A 23,915-nucleotide genomic window follows, 5' to 3' on the forward strand; every position below is an offset into this window, starting at 1 on the left:
AGGCCTTTCCCCAGCAGCAGCTGCCTGGGCACCGAGGGTCAGCTCCCCACAGCCTCCATCCTCGCGGGCGCCCCGCGGAGAAGAGGGTCCCGGGGCCCCGCCCGCCCTCGGCCCGCCTTACCTGTCACCTGGCGCCAGGTGGGCCGGGGCCGGGCGCTGCGCTGCACTCCGCTCGGCGCGGCTCATGGGCACCGACTGTCCAGCCGCCTGCCCGCCCGGCCGCTCGGGCGCCGCCGCCGCCGCTGCCGCAGCAAGGTCGCACGGAGGGAGGCGGGGGCCGCCCCGGGTTGACGTGACCTCTCCGCCCCTCCCCAGGACCCGCCTCCACAGGCGAGGCTCCGCCCCTCCCACAGCCGTTCCATTCCGAGGTCTCACCCACGGAACAGAAACTCCGCCCCCGCGCTTTCTGCCCCTCTGACACGCCCCCATCGCCCTCCCTTACAGAGGCTACGCCCCGCCCCCACAGTCCGTCCCTTTCAGAGGCCCCTCCTTCACAATGACTCGTCCTGCCCGAGGGTCCGCTTCGTCTAGTGTCCCTTCTCCCTCATCCCATCGACCTACCCAGAGTCTCGTCTTCACCTGGGACACACCCTTACGTTGGCCATCGTCCCCGCTCCAGGACACGACCCCTGATGTTTCACCTGGCCACCGTCTCCCATCCTCCTTCATCCCTTATCTCTTACGCTCCTCCCGGCCTCAGAGGGCCCCGCCCCGCCCCCATGACCTGCCCCATCACGAGGCCACTCCTACCCTAGCAGCTTCATCCGTCCTGAAGCCCCGCCTCCAGAGTTAGGCTCCGGCACCACGACCTCTGAGGCTCCGCCCCTTCCATATAGAGGAAGGGGCGCCTGAATCCCGCTCCAGAGCCTATCCAGTCCAGTGATCCCATCCTGGACACGCCCCCTGATGCTCTTCCCCGCCCCCAAGCCCACCTCCCCATACGCTCCATAATATTTAGCTCCGCCCCCACCTGGCCTCAACCACACCCCTTTCGCCCCCCGCAGCTCCTCCTCTGGTCCATAGCCCCCGCCTTTTTCAGGCCCCCGCTCGCTGATGTTCGGACACGCCCACGATCCACTAGCATCCTGCCCCGCCCTCTCTGCTGCGGGATCCTCTTCCCCTCCCCCCTGCACCTCACCTTTGCTAAGGAATCCTCCCCCGCAGACCACACCCCGGGAAGGCCCGTCCTTCCTTTCAAAGCTGAACAGGAACCTTGGAGGTCTCTGGAGCCCAGCTTGGGGGGGGGGGCGGAGATTGTAGGACCCTTCCCGTCCTTGCTGTGGATTCTCCACATCCCCAGAATGGAAGCTCCGGGCGGCCAGGGACGGGTTCATCTTTGTCTCGGTGTCCAGGATGCAGGCCCCGCGTGATGCATTTACGGTGCCTGCTCCCTTGCACATAGGAAGGAAGGAAAGAAGAAAACAAGTCCTTAGCGTGGGCTGAAGATGCAATCACGGCAGCATAAATCCCAGAGCTGCCAGAAACCTTGGGGACCAGAGTCCAACCCATTTTAAAGGGGACAAAACAGGCTCAGAAGCTGGAAGGATCCTAGGGCTCGGAGGCAGAAAGAATGATCTGAAGAGATGTAGTTCAACAGCGGATGAAACGGGGACCCAGAGAGGTCATGCAACCTTTGAGATCATGTAGCCCGTGCATTCTACAGATGGGAACTCCAAGGCTGAGAGAGAAGGGACTCCGGGAATCTGAGGCCTGTCATCTTCACAAGAGCTTCTGAACGGGTCCTCTCACGTGGCCTGCGGGCCTCCAATCCGCCCTCCCCTCGTTTCTCATCGAGATTGTCCCATAGCATCAGCTACAGGACCCTATGGCTTTCACAGCCCTTTATAGCATGACAATTCCCCTGCTCCTGACTGCTCCTGGCACTGACTGGACGGGCCTGGGACAAGAGGCTTCATCTCCGGACTCCCTAAGTGTTGTGGTCGGCTGTCTTCCCCGTGCCTGGAATTCTCTCCCTCCTCATGCCTTCTGCTTCCCTGCCTTCCGTCAAAAGACTTTGGCAGTGAGCTAAGGGCCAGGGAGCATCGGTGTCCTGAGCCTGGTCTAATAATCATTTGCATTGGGATGAGCTCACCTCTGGCAAAGGATACTGCTTGGACCAGCACCAGATGTTCACTGAGGGATTCAGCACCATCACAAGTGTTCCCCATCCCTTCTCATGGATATAAGCACTATACTGCCATGTCCCTCACAGAACTCTGAAGAAGTCTCATGCCTTAGACCAGGGGTCCTCAAACTTTTAAAATAGAGGGCCAGTTCACTGTCTCTCAGACTGTGGGAGGGCCGGACTATAGTAAAAACAAAAACTCACATTCTGTCTCCGCCCCTCAGCCCATTTGCTGTAACCCTGAAGGCCGAATAAACATCCTCAGCATCTGGCTCTCGGGCTGTAGTTTGAGAACCCCTGCCCAAGAGACTGAACATATATTGCTCTCGCAAGGTTTGTGACAACAGTAACTCAGCCCCCAAATGGTTATGCCATAATCCAGTCCACTTGGGGAGGTCTAAGATCTGCCTTTAGTCCAGTGTATTAAGCCCAAACACCATTTTCCTCACTCTAAAATTAAACTTCTGTTTGTGTCCTGAATCTCCTTGTTCTGTGGTTCTATCCACTCATAGGTTCCAGTCTGGTTGACACTTCAAATCCCAGCTAAAACACCACCTTTTCCTAGAAGCCTTTCCTAATCTCTCTTAGTTCTAGCGCTTTCCACTGGGGTTTATTTCAAATTTACCTTGTGTCTATACTTGGTACACAGCGCTCTACATGCTGTCTCTCCTAATAAGATCCGGGAGCTTTTTGGGAGCAAGCATTCTTTTACCTTTCATTATCGCTGACAAGCCGTCTCTTCTTGAAGGCCTGCAGCGAAGCCAGTGTATCTCTCAAGGCAGTGCCTCCTACCTGGGGAATGATTCTCAGTGGGAAGTTCATCCTAATCTGGAGTCTGAAGCTGCCTCTGCAATTTAGACTCACCATCTCATCCCCGTTTCACATTGTTGTTGTGCCATTGTGAGCCTCCTTGGGGTTTTCTGGGCAGAGATACCGGAGTGCTTGGCCATTTCCTTCTCCACTCATCTGGCAGATGAAGAAACTGAGGCAAATAGAGTGAAGTGACCTGCTCAGGGTCACACAGCTGTAAGTGAATTTAAACTCGTGAAGATGAATCTCCCCCACTTCTACCCACTGAATCACCTTGTTGCCCCAGAACTAACCCTATTTATATAGCACCTGTGATATAGGGTCTTAACAGATGTGATCTCACTTGACACTTGTCATAATCATGGGAGGTTTGTTGTTATCTCTACTTCACAGAGGAAGAAACTAAACAAACATGGTGAAGTGACTTGTCCAGGGTCACACAGCTAATAAGGATCTGAGGCTGGATCTGAACTCAGGAAGATGAGTCTTCTGACTCCAGTCAGGTGCTTATAATCCCTGGACTACCTTGATGCTTGACCACTTATAGACAAACATCTAGAACAACTCATTTAATGTGTGTAGATGTCCATTTCCTCATCTCTAAAAATGAGGGGGTTGACGTAGAAGGCTTCTAAAGTTCTCTCCAGCTCTAAATCTAGGTTCCTGTGAACAATTTTATTGAGTGCAAATCAGGACATCTGAGCAGCTCCCTGTTTGCGCCTGTCAACGAATACTCTAAAAAAAAATCGGCTCATTCTAAAATTAGCCAAAAATCAAGGAGACAGATGTGACGAAGAAAACTGCTGCTTTTTGTAATTGTAAAGACCAAAGGGGATGCCCAGCAGCTGGGGAATGGCAGAACAAATTGGGTATGTGAGGGAGATGGAATGATCCTACTACATTCTGAGAAATGATAACCTAAAAAGAAACCTAGGAAGACCTTTATGAACTGATGCAGAGGGAAGTGAGTAGAATTAGCGCTGTTTCTACAATAGCAACATTGTACAGACAGATCCGAAAGACATGCTGCTCAATTCTGTGATCCATTCCAGAGAACTGCTGAGGAATACTGTCGACAGAGATAATGGAATCGGAGCGCAGAATGAGATACACGTTTTCCAACATGACTATTATAGAGATTTGTTTTGCTTGACTGCATATTTATCCCAAGAGTTTCCTTTTGTTTTCTTGGTGAGGGGAAAGGGTGATGTGTAGGTGGGAGAAGAAATAAACCTTTAAGGGCCAGCTAGTTGGCCTGATGGATAGAGTACTGGCCCTGCAGTCAGGAGGATCTGAGTCCAAATCCAGTCTCAGATACCTAACACTGTGTGTGTGTGTGTGTGTGTGTGTGTGTGTGTGTGTGTGTGTGTGAGAGAGAGAGAGAGAGAGAGAGAGAGAGAGAGAGAGAGAGAGAGAGAGAGAGAGAGACAGAGAGACAGAGAGAGAGACAGAGAGACAGAGAGAGACAGACTGACCCTGGTTAAGTCACTTAACTCCAATTGCCTTGCAAAACAAAAAGAAACAAAAGAAAATACTAACTGAAAAGGAAACTTGCCTCCCTTTTTTTTTCCAAATCTAAATGATACAGGAATTATTTCTATCTCTGCATTCTATTCTATGGGTGTGAATGTAGCTGAGTTAATTGTACTTGCCTCGCCCAAGATAGGGCTTAGCCATGGACAATGCTAACTAATATCTAGCCTGGTCAAGAACATTTCCATCTTTATGAAAAATGGCATACAAGAGATAATATTATTAAAAAAAAAAAAAAAAAAAAGAAAGAAAGAAAGAAAGAAAGAAAGAAAGAAAGAAAGAAAGAAAGAAAGAAAGAAAGAAAGAAAGAAAGAAAGAAAGAAAGAAAGAAAGAAAGAAAGAAAGAAAGAAAGAAAGAAAGAAAGAAAGAAAGAAAAATGGCAAGGGGTATGAGGGGAAAACCATCTGCTTCTGAGGCAGGGAACAGATCTGAAGCTAAAGGATATCAGGCAGGTTCAGCCTATCATTTTGAGGGCCAGAAAGGGGGAATGGTTTGTTCAAGATCACCAGAGATAGTCTGGGTTAGAACACGTGAATCCTGGTTCAAATTCAAAGCTCACTCTTTGTGCCATCCAGCTGCCCTAGCCTGCACATAGTAGGTGCTTAATAAATGTCTGCTGACTTAAGGCCTTACAGGTCTGACCCGATTGCTTATTTGCTATGGGGAGTTCTGTTCACAGAAGCAGATTCCCCTTTGAGGTCTGGCTAGAAAGATGAGTGAATTTTGAGAGGGCACAAGGAGATCCCTCCCAGGGCAATGACATCCCTCCCCATTCGACACCTGTAATGGAGAAGCTGTTTAAACTTTAAATGACTTCTCACCTGGGGAGCTCTGGCCTGTATCTATATTGAAGCTGGCTGAGCTTTCAGACCCCTGGGAGTGGGTGAGGGTTTTGGGGGGAGCCCAGTCACTCTCTGGCCTGTGAAAGCACAACATATAGTCCTTCCATGCAACCCCTCTTGGATGGAAGGAGACTTGACGCACTCTAATACTGTATGAGCACTGACACACGTGAGTGCGCCATCCAGGGCCGGACGCCAGGGATCCAGCAAGGTTGGTATCGGGCTGAGATGCTTGTCTGACTTTCAAGTGCCAAGGAGGAATTAAATGCCCAGCGGGCTGGCAAAAACACATTTTCTGCTCTTGAGAAAGCGAGGTTATTTCTGGGTGGTTTGGTTCAGGCTTTAAGGTCTCAGTTTACCTTGCCTATGACCATCTCACTTCTGGGTAAGTCAAGGAAGGCCTTTGTTGCAGTCTATGGCTGGGGACAAATATATGGATCTCTGGGAAATCTGACATTCAACCCAGTGTCGAGCATCCTGAGTATGCAAATGTTGTTTAAGTGAATTCAGTCTTCAGCCTGGCAATCATGGCGAAGAGGGCTTTCAGGGCCAAGCCCAAAAAAGAACTCTCTCCTCTGGTCAGCTAAATCTGGGCAATGCTGACACATACTCTGGGCAAGGGAATGGGGAGAGAGGGAAGAGAGCCATCAGTCAAATCAAAAGTCATCTCCACCCTCCCCCTCCACATGCACAAAAACCCAAACCCAACAATTTCTGGTAATGATCCTATACATTGATTTTTGCAACCCAAAGATCATTTTTTTCCAAGACCATTTATTTACAAAGGAGTTTCAAAATGTTTCATCCTTTGCAGCTATAATCTAGCCTGCGGCAAATGAGAAAAGCAGCATGGGCAATAGCTAAAAATGGCAAGAAACCAGAACTCAATCTGATTTTTATATAGAGGGGCATTTTTACACTGGAAGGATACTGAGGAAGCGATGGTCACATACCCAGAAAACGTGCTGGTTCTGCCTTCATCTCAGGGTTGTGAGGGCTGACCTCTGTATGGGCAGGACTTGGCCCCAAAACTCCAATATGCCAAGGAAATCCAAAGGGATGGTCTAGGGTCAGAGGGCCCCTAGGTAATCTGGGGCAAACTCCTTTCCCGCTCAAGCCTCAGGGATCCCCATTCCTGGAATGCTCTCCCTCCTCATCTCTGCCTCCTGGCTTCCCTTCAAGTCTCCCCTAAAATCCCACCCAAGTGCCAAGGCAAGAAGCCTTTCCTAGGACTCCTTAATTCTGGTTCCTTCCCTCTGCTGACCACTTCATTTACCCTTTCTGTATCTTGATGGTACAGCTGCCTACACGTCTTCAGCCAGGAGCTCCTGCCTACTTTTGCCTTTCTTTGAATCCCAACCCCTAGGCTGGTACCCAGCATTAATAAACACTTACTGACCTCCCAGCTCTTTCCTAGCTCTAAATTTGACATTTTGGGCCCCTTTTCATGGCTCTTCAGCCATCCCACTTACTCCAGAGTCCATCCCTGCAACCTGATTCCTTGCAAATCACCCGACCCATTTCCTCATCCTGAGGAGACATGGGGGTTGGTTGGCAGGACTCAGAGGTCCTTTCCAGCTTCAAACATCCCATCTGATGGTCTTAGACGCCTCATTGGCAACTCTTCAATCTGACTCCTGAGCTGGATCTGTCTGTCAGTGACTGAACTGCTACCAAAAGCAAACTCATCTGAACATGAACCAGAGCCAGATCTCCCTGGAGAGTCCCCTGGCTCTCACGGCCAAAGGTCATCATCAAACATGTCGTTATGGCAAAAAGGAGGGATGGGGCAGATGCCCCCAGGGGACCAAGCCTCCTCCCTCCGGGGAACACAGAGAACAGCAAGAAGGCTGTGCCCCTTCAGGCCCCTTGAAGCCCAGTGAGAGGCTCGGTGCTTTGAGGTTTGTCCAGGGGGATCCCTGAGTTTTAAGAACAGATCTTTAAGATCAGTGAAAGAAAGATCAGAGAGTTCTGAGAGGACAGCAAAGAGATACTTTGCCATCCAACACTTGTCACGGAGATGCTGTTTAAACTTTAAATATTTTTTCACCCCAAGGGAGCACTGGCCAAAGCCCATATCGAAGCTGGCCGAGTTTTGGCTCCCTAGGAGGGAGAAAGGGAGGCCTTTGGGGGGGAGCTCAGTCCCGATGGCTGGTGAAAGTGCTCTGGGATGGACATGGAAGTCGAGGTCCTTCCAGGCATCCCTGCTGCTACAAGAGCACTGGCGCCCATGAGCATCATCCAGGGCTGTCCTCCGGGGACCCTGAGAGGCTCCTGCTGGAGCAGTCAAGGCCGGGCTGCCCTCTGTGAGCCATGTGGGGCAGGACACCATCCAGCCCCTGGGCTGGGCCTTCCCTGGTTCAAGTTAAGAGGTCCTCTGGGTGTGTTGTGGCCCTCCTTGTGTGGGAAAGAGCGCCCACCTGGGGCAGGGTCTGCCCCAGGAACCAATGTGACGAGGGGCCAACGGCTCTGTGAGTGGGTCAGTGCTCAGCGGAAGGGGACTGCTTTCCCTCTGCTGCTGGGGGCTGCTCCGCAGGCAGGATGGTTTCAAACTGAAAGGACACGAAGGGGCTCTTCTTGAGCTTTTTAAGGGGGCTGCCCAAGAAGCCTTGGTCCTCCACGCCGAAGGCCAGGGCTGGGACGCGCCCGGCTTTCCTCTTCGGGCCCCTTCTCTCTTCCCTGCCCGATGCAGCTGCGTTATCTATCACCTGTGGGGGAGGGAGACCGGCTGAGGGCAAGTCAGGCAGGGGTGTCCCCCAGCAGGAACCCCAGGAAAGGTAGTCTTCCTAGAAGAGCAGGCAACCGCTTAACTGGGGATAAAAGACATCATCAGACAATGAGATGATCAGGTGGGGAGATCTGGGGGAGCCCTAGCTGGCTCTGAGTCCTCAGTAAGAGTTCAGTGTGCAGGGGCAGAGCCTGCCTCAGGGGGTGGGGGGAATCTTCGGAGGGGCTGCTGGCAGGAGTGCGACAGGACTTACAAGCTTCCTCACGGCCCCCTGCTGCTCTGGGGCAGCTGCAGGGAAAGGGGGGAGGCCCTTGGTTTTCATGGAGCCGGCTCCCTCCACCTTTGGGTCCTTGGCAGGATCAGCCTGGAGGGAACATCGGGCAGAGCCGGGGTGGGGATGCATGTGCACACATATACATGTAGACATCTCACACACATACACTATACACATGCACAGGGTGGGAAGGGACAGCTTCCTCCTCCCATGGGGCCATGTGACACAGGACCATGGACATTCTCAATATTGCCATACTCCCCCCCACCAAACTCCTGGGCTTCCTCCTCCCACAGGGCCATGTGATATGGTCTCACTGTGCCGTGGCCCCCACCCCGTGCCCCAGGTCAGGCCCGGCCAGGCCCCCTCAGCTACCTCGGAGGACAAGCAGACATGGCGGTTAAACATGAGGAAGAAGGGTGTGTGTTTGGTGGCGGGGCTGATGGCTGTGCGGAAGCCGAACACCATGGGCTCCAGATGCTCGTCCCAGTTGGGCTGCTTCTCCTTCACCACGCTCTGGAGGGCAGCTTTCAGCAGCTCGGCGGTTACCTCGTCCAGCCCCGTGGGGTCGGGGGCAGCAGAAGGCGTCAGGGTCTGGGAGATGTTCCACTGCTCATTCAGGTGCCGGCTCACCTGTACGGGCCCACGAGAAAGGGGCAGCTTTTCTGGGCCCAGTCACACTCCCCAGAACCTCTCAGGGAGGCAGTAGCCTCCCTGATCCCGCCCCCCCTTGGGTCTGGCCCTTCCAGAAGGGGCAACTCCTTTGGTCTACCCACCAGGAACCCCAGGTCCCCTTGAACTGGCGAGCTGGCTAACGCAGGGCCCCCCAGGCCCAATAAGAGAGTGGCAGCTGTGCCCTAGTGGGCAGGGAGCCAGCTTCAGAGTCAGGAAAACCTGGGCCCAAATCTAACTTCTGACACAGCGGCTAGAGACCTGAACAAACCCTCTCAGTGCACAAAGCCTGGGTGTTAAATGCAATTAGAAATGGAGAGGGGCAATGGGGCGGAGCAATGGAGAGAGACTGGTTAGTCAGGGAGACCTGAATTCAAATCTGGCCTCTCTTAGTCACTTACCCGACTGCCTCCCCCCACAAAACCAAGTAGAAATGGGGGCCACTAAACCCTAAGGATCCCTGCAGCCTACACCTATTAATAGGTTGAAGTCTTGTGGCTGCTTATTTTGTTAAACACTTCCTGGTGACAGTTTAACTTAGGGTGAGTCCCGGGTGACTCTGGCCCACGAGATGTTGACTGCCCTGCCGGAGGGCCTGCGCTCCCCTGGAAGGTCTCCGGCCCAGGGAAGCCTTCTCTGGGTCCCTAGAAAGTGGCCCCGGGGCAGCAGCGCAGCTCTGACTGGAGGTATGGGAGCCCAGAGCCCGAGGAGGGTTTATGTCTCTGACAGATGAGAACTGGGTGGTAGCTGCCGTGACCCTACTGTGTGGGTCCCTGCTATGGGAGCCCGGGAGCCACGGACCTGTGGCCACCCAGGGAGCAGAGCAGCGAGTCTGAGTCTGAGCCCTGGACTTCAAACCTGGATGGGGGCCTTCCTCGGGGGCTGGCAGCCCACCTTTCCCCCTCTGCCATGCCTCCAAGGCTTTGGGTCCCAATAGCGCTTCCCCTGGCCGGGGTGGAAGCAACTAGCAGAGGAGGAGGATGAAAGCACTCTCCCAGGGCCTGATGGAGAGGCAGCAGGTGGCTGACTGAGTTAGGGAAGGCGGGCCCTGTGAATGACGGGGCACCCGCTCCTGGGGGAGTGGGCACTTGGCACATCCCCGGATGCGCACTCTCTTACCTCCTCGCAGAAAGCCCAGCTCTGACTTGAGTATATATTTCTGGAGGCACCAAATCTGCATGATTGAGAAGTGAAAAACCCAGTGGGAGGGAGGGCAGCAAGAAGGGCTTTCTCAAGTGTCTGCTCAGTGTTTCCCTCCCCTTCCCCCACCAGGGGTGACCTGAAGGCCCAAACTGAGTTAGGGGGGGTTCCCGGACAGCCCCGATACCTGTAGAACAGGCTGGCCAGAGCCCTGGCCACCGAGAGGGCATCCTTCTTCCGCAGGGGAATGGCTTCGATCCACTTGGAGAAGTAATCTGTCACTATCAGCACGTGTGTGTTGGCTCGGGCTGTTTCCGGGAACGGTCCTGCGGGTGAAGTTCAAGTTCAACAAGCATTTAATAAATGCCTCCTGTATACTATATACCCAGCTAGGTCCTAGAGATGACAAGACAGGCATAAAAACAGGAGAGGGAGCTGAGGCTGGGAAAAGAAGGGAAGAGGAAAGCTTCTGAAGGAGAGTCAAATCAGATTAAAAGATAATTGGAAAATGCTTAACAAAATTAATAAAAATACAATATAGCTGGTGCTTATTTGAAGTTTTCTTTTTTTAATATTTTATTTTTCCCCAATTACAAGTACAAATATTTCATAACATTCATTTTTTTAAAATTCTGAATTCCAAATAGTCTCCCTCCTTCTCTCTTCTCCCCCTCCCTGAGATGATGAGCTATTGATATAGACTATACATGTACAATCACATAAAACATCTTTTCATGAGAGTCATGTTATGAGAGAAAACGCAGACAAAAAAATGTGGAAAAAATAAAGTGAAAAACAATCTGCTTTGATTTGCATTCAAACTCCATTAACCCTTTCTGAGGAGGTGGAGAGCCTTTTTTCCCCCATGAGTCCTTTGGACTATCTTGGACTGTTATAGTACTAAGAAGAGTTATGTCATTCATATTGATCCCTCTCTGATACGTCCGTCGCTGTGTCCAGCGCTCCCCTGCTCATTTCACTCCTGTGAGTCTTCCCGGGTTTTCCCGAATTTCCCTTGCTCATCATTTCTTCTAACACAACAGTATCCCGCTACATTTGTACACCACCATTTGCTCAGCTATTGCCCCACTGACGGGCACGCTCCTAATTTCCACTTCTTTGTTGTTTTCTAAGTTAATACGGCACTGGCAAAGATCCGTTCCTATTTAGTTTTGGTGCTCCTCTGCATCTGATTGGCATGGAGGATGTTTGAGGAGCAACAGCATGAAATGATTCTGGAAGTCAGCAGCCGGCAACGTGAGGCAGAAGAGGTTGTGTTTTAATTTAAATAGAGTCAGGGGTGGGTGGTCAGGCTGTGCTTGGAGACCATCACTTTGGCAGCCATGGACCGGAGAGGGGAGACTGGCGTCAGGGGACACCCACGGGGAGCCCAGGGAGGGGTGATGAGAACCAGGACTAGAGCGGTGGCTGTGGGAGTGAGGAGAAGGAAAGGTGGAGTAGAGAGAGAACGGGGAAGACTTGGCACCTGGCCACAAGGGCTTTCTCCCCAGGCCTGTTCAGCGATGGAGCCGGGCCTGGGCTGGCCCTCGCGGTCCCCGATTAGGGTGGGATCCGCCCGGTCCCCCAGGCCTCCCCCTGGAGAAGGCCAGCCGGTGTCGCCCCGCACTCACCTTGGAGCTCCATGCCGAGGATTTCCCAGGGCGCCTCTGCCTTGGCCGGCCTTGCCTTCCTGACCACGTTCTTGGTGTGCTCCGCGTTCTGGCAGGTCTGGCACACCCTGATCTAAGGAAACGAAGAGCCTAGTGGAGCATCGGGCCGTGTCAGCCCCTCCCCCCAGCCCGGAGGTTTCGCCTCTGCACGCGTGCAGCACAGGGAAGGCGCTCCACACGTGCTTTCTGACTCCCTGTGTCTGCAGTACGCCCCCCGCAGGACCCCGGCTTCAGAGCCGGCAGGCCTTTTACAGAAAAGGAAACTGAGAAGCCGGTTTGGGGAGGCCTGGTCGAACGCTGCCTCGGACACTTCCCGGCTGCGGGACTCTGGCTGCAGTGATAGCCCCCTGCGAGGTTCAGCCGCCTCCCCCCTGAAAGGGAGATGGCCGGAGGGGGAGCCCCGGCCCCAAGAGTACTTCTGGGAACCACAGGGCCTGCCGGGAGTCCTCGGGCGTCAGAGGCTCCTCGTCGAGCGCTGGAAGGGACGTCGGACGTGGAACCCGAGGCCAGAGATGCCACAGATCTGGGCCAAACTGCCACCTGACAGAGGGAAACTGAGGAGGGGGAACGTGATGGATCTAAGCGATTTCTCTTTCAGAGTCTGTGTCTCAGGTGGCTTTCACTCTGCCGGGAGACACTGGGGGAGGGTGGGGAGAGTCACATACAGCTGCGAGGGCTAAGACCCGGCAGGGAGGATGCTCATCTCCTAGACCCAAGGGCTTCTTTCCTCACACTTGGGAGAAGAGCGGGCACGAGCTGAGAGGCAGGGGGGAGACTGGCATCAGTGGGCAGTGCAGGGCTGGCACGCTCCTGGAGTGGCCCGCCCCCTGCTGGGAGGAGCGAAGGGGGAGTGTGGGGGGAGCCGCTGGAGCGATGTGGGGAGAGGGGCGGTCAGCCAGGGGCCCAGCCAGGCCGGACATGGGCTGCTCCCGAGCCAGGAGGGCTGGGGGAAGGAGGAGGTTGGCTCCTGCACGATACAGACATGAAACAATCAAACCCACGTGCCCGGGGCTTAGGACGCACCCGACAGAACTAGACAACGAGTCTCCCGGGAATACAGCCTATGACTTGCATTGACGGGAGAAGAACAGAGTGATTCAAGAACGTTCATTAAGCTCTAGCTGGGCCTGAGCTCGACTGCAGCCTCCAACACTGTGTGAGCTTGGGCTCGGCCGCCGGCCAGCAAACCAGAAGCGGGACACGTGGGCTCGGGAAGGAGAGGGGACCAGGATCCTGCTCTGCCCCGCCTCCCCCCCCACCGTCCCCGCCCTTACCCAGTCCACCACGTCCTTGACGACGCCCAGCCAGTAGTAACGGCTCTGGATCCGCTGCGCCGTCTTCTTCTGGCCCAGGTGGTGGCCAGACTCGGTGAAGTGGCTTTCTAAGAACACCTGGCGCCGCCGCTCAGGCTCCACCACCACCTCCCTCTTCGGTGCCTTCTTGGACCCCACGTAATACAGGCAGCCCCCTTGGGAAACAGGTTAGATTGGGCAGGTGGGCCCTGACATTCCCTCCCTCCCCCTGGGGGTGCAGGGGAGGAATGTGAGGGTACTAGGAATGGGGGCAGGGCAGAGAGCTAGGACAGGCCCCAAAGACCGATCTCCCCAGAGGTCAAATGTCACGTCCATCCGCCATTGCTGTCCCCTTCTTCTGTGGGCCAAACCCCAGTGCCTTTTACCTGACCCTTCTATGCCAGGCCTCAAGGACCACCCCAACTTTGACTTCAAGGACCTACCCCAACCTCTGTCCCACCATTGCATCTCCCTTTTTTCTACAGGCTAAACAGCCCCAGCTCCTTCCAAATGACCCTTCCATGCTTGACCTCAAGGACCTACACCAACCCTCCGCCCTGTCCACCCTCTTTGTAGCAACAAAGCACTGGGAGCAAAGTGGGCTGGGTACCCACAGAAACAGCACATTGGACTTTGGGAGGTAACTGCTTCCTTTTCTACAGTCCAGGCCCCGCCTTTAAGCTCTGCTCCAGGATTTTGGCAGAGCCACGCGGCCTCCATCCCCGCCGGGCCCCATCCCTTTTTGGGAGCCATTGGCCGCTCTCTAGTCCTCTCTAGTCCGGCGCGTTCCCAGCTCTAGGACGAAGGATTTAGCCCTTGTCTCTGAGCTCCCTGGAAGCCCTAAATCCCACGATTCGAGGCCCCGGCGATAAGAAGAGGACTCTGAGGGAAGGAGATGGTGGACGTCCCGCGTTGAGGAAGCAGGGGCTCCCAGGGAAGGGGAGGGCGGGGAGAAGACGGCGCAGGGCAGTTTGGGGAAAGGCTGGAGTAGAAAGCCCCAGAAAGAAGGGGTGGAAACGAGGAAGCACAAGGAGTAACTCTGTTGGACGGAGAAAGCAACGGCCAGCGGCAGGATAGGGCACTGGGACAGAGAACGGGGAAGAAAACTGACATTGAGCGCCTGCTGTCTACAGGGCACTTTGCAAATATCTCCTCCCATCTTCCCAGCATCCCCTAGAGGGAGGTGCTGTTATTGCCCCATTTCACAGGTGGGGAAACTGAGACAGATGGGAAGGCTCTTTCCCAGGATCTGAAGTCAGTCACAACTGGTCACCCTCTAGCCGTGGGCCCTCTTTAGTTGTGTTCCCCAGCCAGGCATTTCCGGCTGTCTGCCTCAGTTTTCCCCACCATAAAATGGAGCTAACAGAACCACTTCCTGGGTTGCCGTGAGGGCAAACCTTAGTGCGATCTATAAATGCCGTTACTATCGCCAATGACTGTTATTAATAAGGGCAGTCTACAGTCTGGAGTCCGGAGTGGGAAGTCCGGCCGGGGGAAAACCCAGAGCGGAGGAGGAGCAGCGCCCTTGGAGGGGAGCAGAGACACTGGGGTAAGAAGCGCAAGAGCAGGAGGAGAGGTCGGCACGTGGAGGGAGCGGTGGGCGGGACGCTGCGCGCGCATGCGCACCCGTGGACCGTCCGGGCTCGGGAGGGGGCAGGTGCGCGGGCGTGGTTGCGGGCGGGGGCGCGCTCACCCTCGAGCACAAACTTCTGCGCGTAGCGCTTGAGGTTCTTGCGTTTCATGGAGCCGAAGGCGGGCGGGAAGGCGCCCTCGGCCAGCAGGCGCCGGATATCAGCGAACTTGTTCCCACCGGGGCCCGGGCCGTGTGCAGAGGCCGCCGGCACTGCCGTTTCCTCCTCGGGCCCCTGTGGCGGTTCGGCAGTACCGTCCATGGCTGCGGCAGCAGCAGCCGCGGGGGCAGCCCGGACGGAATTCCCGGAGACACTGAAGGGGCGGGGCCTAGGGGAAGGCGGAGGCCGGCTTAAGGGAACGTCGGCCAAGAGACATCCTGGGCCTCCTGCGAAGGTCCCAGTCAGGGTTCGTGTATCTAGAGTGGGTCTCGGTGCGGGGCGTACCGACTTTTCGGAAGGGAGGCTCCTCCTGGACCACCTGCCCGCTCCCCTACCCACCAACAAACCCAGGGGGCGTGGCTGGGATCGCCGCGCCCCTCAGAAGCTGCAGTACGAAATGGATTAGGATTAAGGAATGGGAGTGAAGGCGGAGGAGGGGGGACCCTTCTGGTGGAGGGGACCAGAGAGAGGTCAGGGCTGGAGCCTGTGCGAGGAGCGGAGGGGAGGGACTGTTTTTTGCTTTTCTTTGTATCCCGGGACGTGGCTCACTGCAGGCACTCAATAGTTGACCTAGTGGATCCCACAAAGGCAGTTCATAAAAGCTGATCGACTGACCAAAGAGAGGATTCAGGATAGAAATTAAGGATCGTAGGATCACAGACTCAAAGTCGGAAAAAGCCTCTCCCCTTTTGTTAGTTGTGGGAAACTGGTATTCCCTTTGGGGTTTTCTTGGCAAAAATACTGGGGTGTTTGGCCATTTCCTTCTCCAGCTTTTCCCCGAAAAATGGACCGGGTCTGTACCCGAGATCTTCCCTGTGGAAAGAACCCCGAATCTCCCTCCTCGGAACCTCCGTGTTTTCACTTGTGCAGTGGGAAGATCATGTGTAATCTCGAGTTCCGGGGTTTGGGGGGAGACCGAATGATCCTTCGAAGCATTTGGCAAACCCCAGTTAACTTGCGGCGTAAATAGATCCCGATCCTTTGTAAAGGGTCTCCAAGGGGGGGATGGGGCATTGAATGTTCCCAGGTTTTTCTCTATTGATTTTTTTTCCCCTCTTCTCCCTTTTCTTTCTTTTAAAAAGTTATTACAAGGGATAAAGGACGGGATGCAGGAGGAAATTTAAAGGCTGTAAAAACAAATATCAATAAAAATTTATTTGCAAAATAGACCTGCGCTGCTCTTATCCCTCGGTTTTATCCGATGTAAAAAAGGGAATCTGCCCCAGGGTCTGGGTCCTTCTCTTAGAGCTCAAGATCCCAGTCCCCCTGCTCCCGTGCCCGCCTCCCCTGCTCGGAGACCGGAGGGAGACTTTTCCCCCAACCGGCCCTGGTCCATAAGCGCTGGGAGAGTCTCCGTCTGTCCTGGGACTGGGAATTTGTAGCCACTCCCTGGGTTCCTCGGGACCGAAGAGGTGCTACGGGGGCTGGGAAGGGCAAGCAGCCGCGCGCCCCGCGCCGCCCCTCAGTCCCGGTGCCGCCGCCACTTCCAGCGGCGCTCCCGCGGCGGGCTGCGGAGCGCCATGGCGGCCCCTGCGTCCGAGAAGCCCCGCTTCTATCGCTGCGCCTGCTACTGCACCGAGAACCTCTTCCTGTCCCGCTACCGGCTGCACGTGCGCTACATCGGGGAGCAACAGCTGCGCCACGACTACAGCCAGGTAGGACCGGCCGTTGTGCGGGAGGAAAACTGAGGCAGGAGCGGGCGGGGCCGGCGTGGAGCCCGGATGTGGCGTGTGGGGAGCCGGGGGCGTCGCCCACTGCCCGGCCCCCCAAAGTGGCCGCCGGAGGCTCCTCCCGACTCCGGGTTCTAGAGCTGTGGGGCCAGACTCAGTCCCGAGGTTCCCCTGCTGGCGACGGCCCCGGGCCGGGCCCTGAGCGGTCTGGGGGGGGGGATCTGAGAGAGTTCAGGCCCAGGCTCGCCCCGTGATCCGGGACAGACCTCTCAGCCTCAGTTTCCTATGTGGGGATCGTTGCGGCCCCGCCCCCTCCAGGCTTCCGGAGGAACGAAAGCAGAGCCCGAGGCCGGCACCCTGGGAGCTGCCGTTCTCGCCCGCACGCCCCGCCTCCTCTGTCCTTCCGGGTGAGGGGGCCTGGGTCAGAGCGGGAGGATCTGCGGCCCTCGGGACATCAGCCTCCTTACCCGAGCCCCTCCGGCGCTGAGTGGAGGCAAAGTGTGCTTCTAACCTGCGGGCTTTGGATGAATGGATAAAACACTTATGAAGCGCCGACTGTGTACCAAGCGCTTGCGCGGACAAAACTCCCACAGCCCCTGAGTGCGAGGAGCCAGCGTTCTAGTGTTGTAGACAGCACGCGTGGGAGCTAATGCTCTAGGGTTCCAGACCGCAACTCCAGGCACATGGGCCGTGGGGTGCGGGGCAGGGACAGCCAGGTGGCCTGACGCACAGCCCCTAACGGGGGGGGGGGGGGGGGGGGGGGGGGGAGGCCGCACGAGGACGTGGGGGGGAGGTGAAGAATCTGGCAGCTTTATCTCAGAGCAGCGGGGCACAGCAGGAGGTCGGGCAGGGCTTTGTGACCCTGGGTCCCAGGCCCCGTGGCCCACAGATCTCACCCAGACGCTCCTGACGTCTCTCAGGCTCCCAGGGGTTGACGTGGGGCCTGAGATTTGAATTTGGCCGGGAGTTGCCTCCACTGCGCTGCCTGGCGGCCTCCCGCGCCCTGCCTCGCTGCTGACCTTGTTCTGAGCCTCTCTGAACGTAGTCCCACCGGCTGCAAGTTTAGAAACCGAAAGGACCTCAGCCACGGATGAAGGCTGGACCTGGAGGCGGGAAAGACCACTAGCTGTGATGGGTCCTCTGCCTGCCTCGGTTTCCTCATCTGTAAAATGGGGACAATAATGGCACCTCCCAGAATTGTTGTGAGGACCAAAGGAGGTAATAATTGGTTAAGTCCAGCGTGTGGAATATAGTAGGTGTCTAATAAGTGTTGTATATTATTAAGACATCTAGCCAGAGAATTCTAGCTCTGGAGCTAGGATCCATCTGGTCCATTTTTGTCAGAGGAAACCACACAGCTGGTGCCAGAGGTAGGATGTGAACTCGGGCCCTCTGACTCCACTGTCCCATGATCCCACCCAGTAAGGTGGTGGTGTCTAACACCCCTCCTCATTCTAGCCCCCCCATTACAGGCTGTGGGTTCTGGTGTGGCCCCCTACCCGGGGCTCGGGCCCCCTGACCTTCTCCCTCCTCTGGGTGTCGCAGATCCTCGAGAGCCGTGGCTGTGTGACTCCCGAGGACTTTGAGGAGGTGGTGTCTGAGGTAACGACCCGTCCCCCTGTCCACGAACTCTGGCTCCTTGCCCCCGGGCTCCAGGCTCCTGGCGCTCCGGGGGGTAACTTGGAGAGAAGGCATAGGCCCACGTTTCGGGGGAGGTCCACACCTGGGAGGTCCGTGGAGCACGGACTGGTGCAGCCCTCCATCCTCTCGTTACCGTTGCTCTTTTTGTTCCTGTCATGCTCACCGCAGCTGGAGAGGGAGGTCCAGCGCAGGAAGCAGACAATCCAGCTGGCTGAGGAGAGGAAAGCCGTCATTGCCCAGCTCTACCAACCACTGCAGCCCCGGGTGTACGCCTTACGGGTGCGTGGGGGCCCAGCAGGCTCTGAGACCAGAGTGCGGGGGTCATAAGAGTGCGGTTTATTATCCGTGTTATCCGTAAATGGAGTGCTCTCCGTGGCACCTGGAGCTGGAGTCTCCTCCATGGCTGCCCTTTGTCCCGAGGGTCCTCCCCCCCTCCCCCCCCCCCGTTCTGAGAGCTTTCTGCTAGGTGTTACCTTGTGGTCCGTGGGCTTCCTTTGAGGCTCCCCTTTCTGCTTCCCGCGTTACTTCCTCCCCCACAGACGTCCCCAAGCTCTGGGCCCGGGGCCTCTGTCCCTGGGGATTTCTTGGGGAGGCGTTCATCCGCCGGGTGGAGCGTTGGGGTGCGTGGCGGCTCCAGCCCCCGCCAAGAACAGGACTCTCACTAATTCAAGTATGTCACGGATTAGTTATAAAGGAAGTTCAGGGGCTCACGTACAGTACTCTTCTCTGGTCTCTTTGGTTCCCATAAATTTATGGCTGTTGCATCTATAGCAATGGTGCCAGAGCGCATAGAGTGTTGGACCTGGAGTCAAATCCAGCCCCAGATACTTCCTGGGCAAGTCATTTTACCTGTCTGCCTACCTCAGTTTCCTCATCTGTAAAATGGTATGATAATAGTATGAACCTTCCAGGATTACTTCAAGGATCAAGTCATGTTACATTTGTAAAATAAAACAAAACACTTTTTAACCCATAAAATATTCTGTGAATGGCTAGCTGTTATTTATGATATTTAAAGTAAATTTAAAAAACCTCAAACCAGACAAAGCCATAAATCGGGTAGATTCATCCCTTTTCTCAGAGCTTTGCTGAGGACTCTCTCATGAGACCATGGGAGGTATTCCCAGAGACTTCCTTCAGACCAGGCCCCAGAAGTTCTGCCCTTCCCCCTCCCCCGGGGGCCAAAGCCAGGAAGCCGAGCCCCCTTCCTGGGGACACACATTTACAAGAATATGACGACTCCTTGGTTTTGAGAGCTTTTACAGCTTCCAGTAGTCATCCCTCAGTAAGCATTTATTAAACGTTATCTCTTCTGAGCCCCAAAGATATGGAGAGAGATATGAAAAGAGGCCCTGTCCTCAAGGAGCTTCTGTTCCAAAGGAACCCCACAGATCACGAGTCTCTTGTGGACAGGACTCAGCTTTTTTTATATCAGCAGCACTGTCTGGCACACAGTAGGTGCTTAATAAATGCTTGTTGACTTAGAGGAAGCTCCACTTGTACAGCATGTAACTTTTAGGGAGGGTACTTGGCTCCAGAACAGGGTCTAGGCCTTGGGCCACTCCCTGGTGCAGCACCGGGAAAGATGCCCTCTCTGATGGGGGGGCTTCTTCCTCTTCTCCCCAGGATTCGTTTCTGGCCACCGAGTTTCTGGCCTCTGCTAAGTACAGCCAGACCCCGAATGCAACAGTTTCAGGCCTCCTCCGGTACATTGAGGTCATATCAGGTGAAGCCCCCTGGTCTGGTGCCCTCTAAGGAGCTGGCCCCTTGTGCCAGTTTCCACCGAGTAAGGGTCTGACTCCCGGGATAACCAGCACAGTGCTCTCCCTCCCCCTCCCTCTGCTCTCCTTGCCTCTCTGTGTAATGGAGGCTCCTGGAGGGCAGAGATCTGGGCATGCAGTAAGTGCTTAATAAGTGCTGTTGACTTGTTGTACCTATTAACTCCTTTTGCAGAGGAGGCTTCAAGGCTTGTAGTAATGTAGGCTCTTGAGCTGGAGGGTACCTGGGAGGGTGGGCGGCCAGCACCCCCAGATGTGCTGGTTAGGAAACTGAGGCCCAAGGGGGCAGAGGATGTGGTCAGCCTTCTAGGAGTGTGAGCACGAGTTGGGACTGAGGTGAAGAAGGTGGGGGCAGGGAGGGCAAGGGGAGGGACTGCACCAGGCTCTCACCCACGCACCTCAGTGTCTGCTTGTCTGACTGTGTGTATGTAGTTGTGTACCTGGCTGTGTCTGCCCATCTGTGTCTATGTGTCTGTCTGGCTCTGTGTTTCTGTCTGTCCAGCTGTGTCTCTATGTTTCTGGCTGTGTGTGTGTCTGTGAGGCCTCTGAGCTGGTCTTGAGTGAGCGCTCGCACCCTCTGCAGATGAGAAGAAGATTTACCGGCTGCAGGTCTTCACCAAGGAATATTGCCGCCAGCTGCTGTTGGAGCTGGAACATTTTGAGCAGTCGGACATGCCCAAGGGACGGCCCAACACCATGAATAACCATGGGGTAGGCCACTGGGCCCCGGGCCCCGGGCGTGCAGGGAGGCTTCTAGCATCGGGCCTCTGGGTGATCTCAGTCTTCCCAAGGCCCGGCCCCCCACTTTATAGGAGTCCACGGGGCCATAGAACCAGAACCTAAGGGGCCTCCGGGGCCTTTCCAGAGCAGGGGGTGCTTGATGCTGGGCCCCCTGCCTGAGCTGGGGCAGCCGCGGGCTTCCTCCAGCCTGAGCTCCCTGCCTAGGTCCTGCTGCACGAGCTGGGTTTGGATGAGCCCCTGGTGACGCCCCTACGGGAGCAGTACCTGCAGCCCATCACCGCCCTCCTGTACCCCGAATTTGGAGGGGGCCACCTGGACAGCCACCGGGCCTTTGTGGTGAAGTACTCCCTGGACGGGGACGTGGACCTCAGCTACCACTACGACAATGCCGAGATCACCCTCAACATCTCTCTGGGCAAGGTGTTCTCCGAGGGCAATCTGGTGTTTGGAGACTATTACGAGGTGGGTGGGCTGCTGGCCCAAGGCTTGGTCAGGTTCCCCCCCCCACACCATGGCAGCAGACCCTTTTTAGGTACCTTCTGTGTGCTGGGCCATCCCCTTGTTTCTCAGAGGAAGGTCCCTCTGCATTCAGAGCAAGGACGGGCTGTTCTGCCTTGGAGCAGAGGCGGCCTTAAGGAGGGCCTAGATACAGTCACGTGGGCCTCAGAGCCAGGTGCTGGCAAATGGCCGGAGCCTCACAGGACCCTCTGGTTTGCAGGTGCCGAAAGATGAGACGAGGTACCTCGAGTTGCCGAACATGCCCACCTACGGGGTGCTGCATCGGGGTGGTCAGTTGCACGGGGCCCTGCCCTTGGATTCTGGGGAACGCTGGAACCTCATCATCTGGATGAGGGCCTCTGTCATCCGCAATGTGATGTGTCCCATGTGCAAGAAGCCGCCACAGCTGGTGGAGGACGAGGGCTACGGAGACGGCTTCACCCTAGAGGAAGGGGAGCCCCAAAGTGTGGGTCTTTGTACCTTGACTTGAGTCCCAGCCTCCTGCTCTGTGGCTCACCAGCTCTGGCGGCCCCTTCTGTGTGTCTATGATAGCCCAGTCCCAAGCAGAGCAGGGAGCCCCACTGAGGACCCCTCCCTCAAACATGGTCCTTGAGATTCAGTGAGGATTGGAAAGGGGACTGGAAAAAGGTCTGCCCATTTACTCCTCAGAGGGGTTTCTGCCTTAGGAAGGGAGAGCAAGATACGGATGGGATTGCAGCTGTGGTGGATGGGACAATAAAACGTGACTGCTTAACTCCCTGAGCTCCTTAAGGCCTCACAAGAGCCCCATCTGCCCCAAGCGGAGCTGCTGGGCTTTGGGGAGTCATTCTGTGCCACCCCGCTCGGCCCTGGGGGTCAGAGCCAGTGCCCACATTCAGGATTGCTCAATATCCATATCTCTCCTTAATTCCCGCCTCCAGTCCCATTTGTCACAGGTTGGGGTCCCCACTTCAGGGAGGCGACTCAGGCTGGGTAAGGAGGGGAGCTTGCCATTCCCCTCCCTTGTTAGCAGGCCCATGCCAGGCCAAGACCTCGTCACGATTGCTCCAGGAGCCTCAGGGACCCATTTTGCTTTTCCCTTTCTCTAACATCCAGTCCACCTTACTGACTTTTCTCTTCTTTCCTGCCTCATTTTTATTGAGGAAACTAAGCCTGGTAGCTGTTAATTAACTTATCCAGGATCTCCCAGTTTTTGGATGTGCCAGATCAAGGGCACCTGTTGCCCCAGTGACGTCCCGGTTAGGTGGCACATCAGCCCCTCCATCCAGGACGAGTCAGTCCTATCCAATGCAACATTAAGTGGGAACATTTGTTGTTGATTCACTGCCTGGAAGACTGATAAGGTAGGAAGGTGACAAATGCTAGAGTCGGAGATCCTTGACCCAGAAGTCTGCTGTTCTGGGCCTCCCTGAGGTAGAAGGAGAAAAAAACAAACCAGCTGCCTCCATCTGGATATTTCCCCTGAACGTTTGTGGGGGAGATGGCCCCTGAGCTGGAGATTCTGTGAGGGACAGAGGAGCTCATTACCCAAATAAGAGGCCAGAATCAAAGTGACCCCATTACCAAATGTAACATGAGCATCGGTAGAGATTTAAATCAGGTGCTACATAAAGTCTCAAGTGCTTTATAAAATCCTGGTATTTTACTTAGGTGAAGGCCTAGAACCTGGGAAGGTAGGATGGTGCTGGGTAGTAGAAAGTCTTGGATGTTAGGCCAAGTTTACTGTTTCAGGGCCTCCCTCGTGTCTGCTGAGTGGATGAATGAAAGGGACAGAGCCCTGTTCCATTTGCAGGGTGCGAAGGACGGACTGGAGATTGGAGAGGCTCTTGTCACAAGGAAGACGACAGGCAATGAGGGCAGAGCTATGGCTGTGGGAGCGGAAAGGATGCTGGGTGAGAGAGGAAGAACAAAGATGGCATAGAAGTTTCAGGCTGCCTGATGTGGGCAGCTTGAAGCCACCAAGGCAAATTCTACTAGGGATAGGGATGTACATGACTCCATGCCTTGGCCTCAAGTTGCCATGGCTCATCCTAAATAGAATGACTATGTTACTCTCAGTCTAGACACAGGTCCTAGGAGCTTTCTCGTCCCTGAGTAACGTGAAAAGTCCCCACTCCCTATTTTTATTATTATAGCTTTTTATTTACCAGATATATGCATGGGTAATTTTTCAGCATTGACAATTGCCAAGCCTTTTGTTCCAATTTTTCCCTTCCTTCCCCCTCCCCCCCTCCCCCAGATGACGAGTTGACCAATACATATTACATATGTTAAAGTATAAATTAAATATATATATATATATACATGTCCAAACAGTTATTTTTCTGTAAAAGAATCAGACTTTGAAATAGTGTACAATTAGCCTGTGAAGGAAATCCAAAATGCAGGCAGACAAAAATAAGGGTATTCAATAAACTCTTAAGATTACACAATAACTTTAGAATCAGATATCAATTTTTTTAGCTTATCCTTTTTAAAAAATCATAATTTTCCCCAATATTCCTCTCTGTCCCCTCCAGAGATTTTTTTTTTCTTAAGGCAAAAAAGAGGAAGAAAAAGGAGCACCACTGATCAATACATTGAAAAATCTGGGGAAAAAAGTAGAATATCCTGTATTTATTTTCAACCATGCTTTTTCTTTATAACTTGCAACATTCATTTTTTCTGTGTGTGCTGTAGCCATTGTATAATTTGGCTCTTTTTTCCTCTC

At 54.8% G+C, this 23,915-nt stretch overlaps 2 protein-coding genes across 7 annotated transcripts in view; one reads left to right on the forward strand and one right to left on the reverse strand.

Annotated features, from left to right (window-relative positions):
- The window catches only part of ABCB9 (ATP binding cassette subfamily B member 9), a 49,299-nt gene extending 48,616 nt beyond the window's left edge, over positions 1 to 683 (reverse strand). For 2 of the 3 annotated variants that reach the window (XR_012487726.1, XM_074298696.1), the window contains exon 1: positions 122 to 246. The gene's annotated coding sequence lies outside the window, so the exon portion shown is untranslated. Of the gene's footprint in view, positions 1 to 121; positions 247 to 561 lie in introns of those variants that run through there. The other variant, XM_074298706.1, reaches the window with a different exon arrangement.
- Positions 684 to 15,385: 14,702 nt separating this feature from the next.
- On the forward strand, positions 15,386 to 23,641 carry OGFOD2 (2-oxoglutarate and iron dependent oxygenase domain containing 2). Of its 4 annotated transcripts, none has more exons than XM_074298886.1 (8): positions 15,386 to 16,532; positions 18,093 to 18,149; positions 18,357 to 18,467; positions 19,815 to 19,914; positions 20,550 to 20,677; positions 20,912 to 21,169; positions 21,426 to 21,671; positions 22,998 to 23,641. In XM_074298886.1, the coding sequence occupies exons 1-8, from the start codon at positions 16,398 to 16,400 to the stop codon at positions 23,124 to 23,126; spliced, it is 1,164 nt and encodes a 387-aa protein (XP_074154987.1). In that variant the 5' UTR covers positions 15,386 to 16,397; the 3' UTR covers positions 23,127 to 23,641. The 4 variants fall into 4 exon arrangements, with proteins under 4 accessions (XP_074154987.1, XP_074155006.1, XP_074154996.1 ...); XM_074298895.1 differs by lacking the exon at positions 15,386 to 16,532 and adding an exon at positions 16,539 to 17,263; XM_074298905.1 differs by lacking the exon at positions 22,998 to 23,641 and having other exon boundaries at positions 21,426 to 21,959.
- The last annotated feature ends 274 nt before the right edge of the window (positions 23,642 to 23,915 follow it).

Source organism: Sminthopsis crassicaudata, chromosome 1 (assembly GCF_048593235.1).
Source record: "Sminthopsis crassicaudata isolate SCR6 chromosome 1, ASM4859323v1, whole genome shotgun sequence".
NCBI lineage: Eukaryota > Metazoa > Chordata > Mammalia > Dasyuromorphia > Dasyuridae > Sminthopsis > Sminthopsis crassicaudata.

Bases quoted from the DNA above. Each gene is read 5' to 3' on its own strand.
- OGFOD2 (XM_074298886.1), top strand. From the start codon at position 16,398: ATGGCGGCCCCTGCGTCCGAGAAGCCCCGCTTCTATCGCTGCGCCTGC. The intron at 18,150-18,356 runs GTAACGACCCGT...TGCTCACCGCAG, and splicing joins TTGAGGAGGTGGTGTCTGAG to CTGGAGAGGGAGGTCCAGCG. The intron at 18,468-19,814 runs GTGCGTGGGGGC...TCTTCTCCCCAG, and splicing joins CCCGGGTGTACGCCTTACGG to GATTCGTTTCTGGCCACCGA.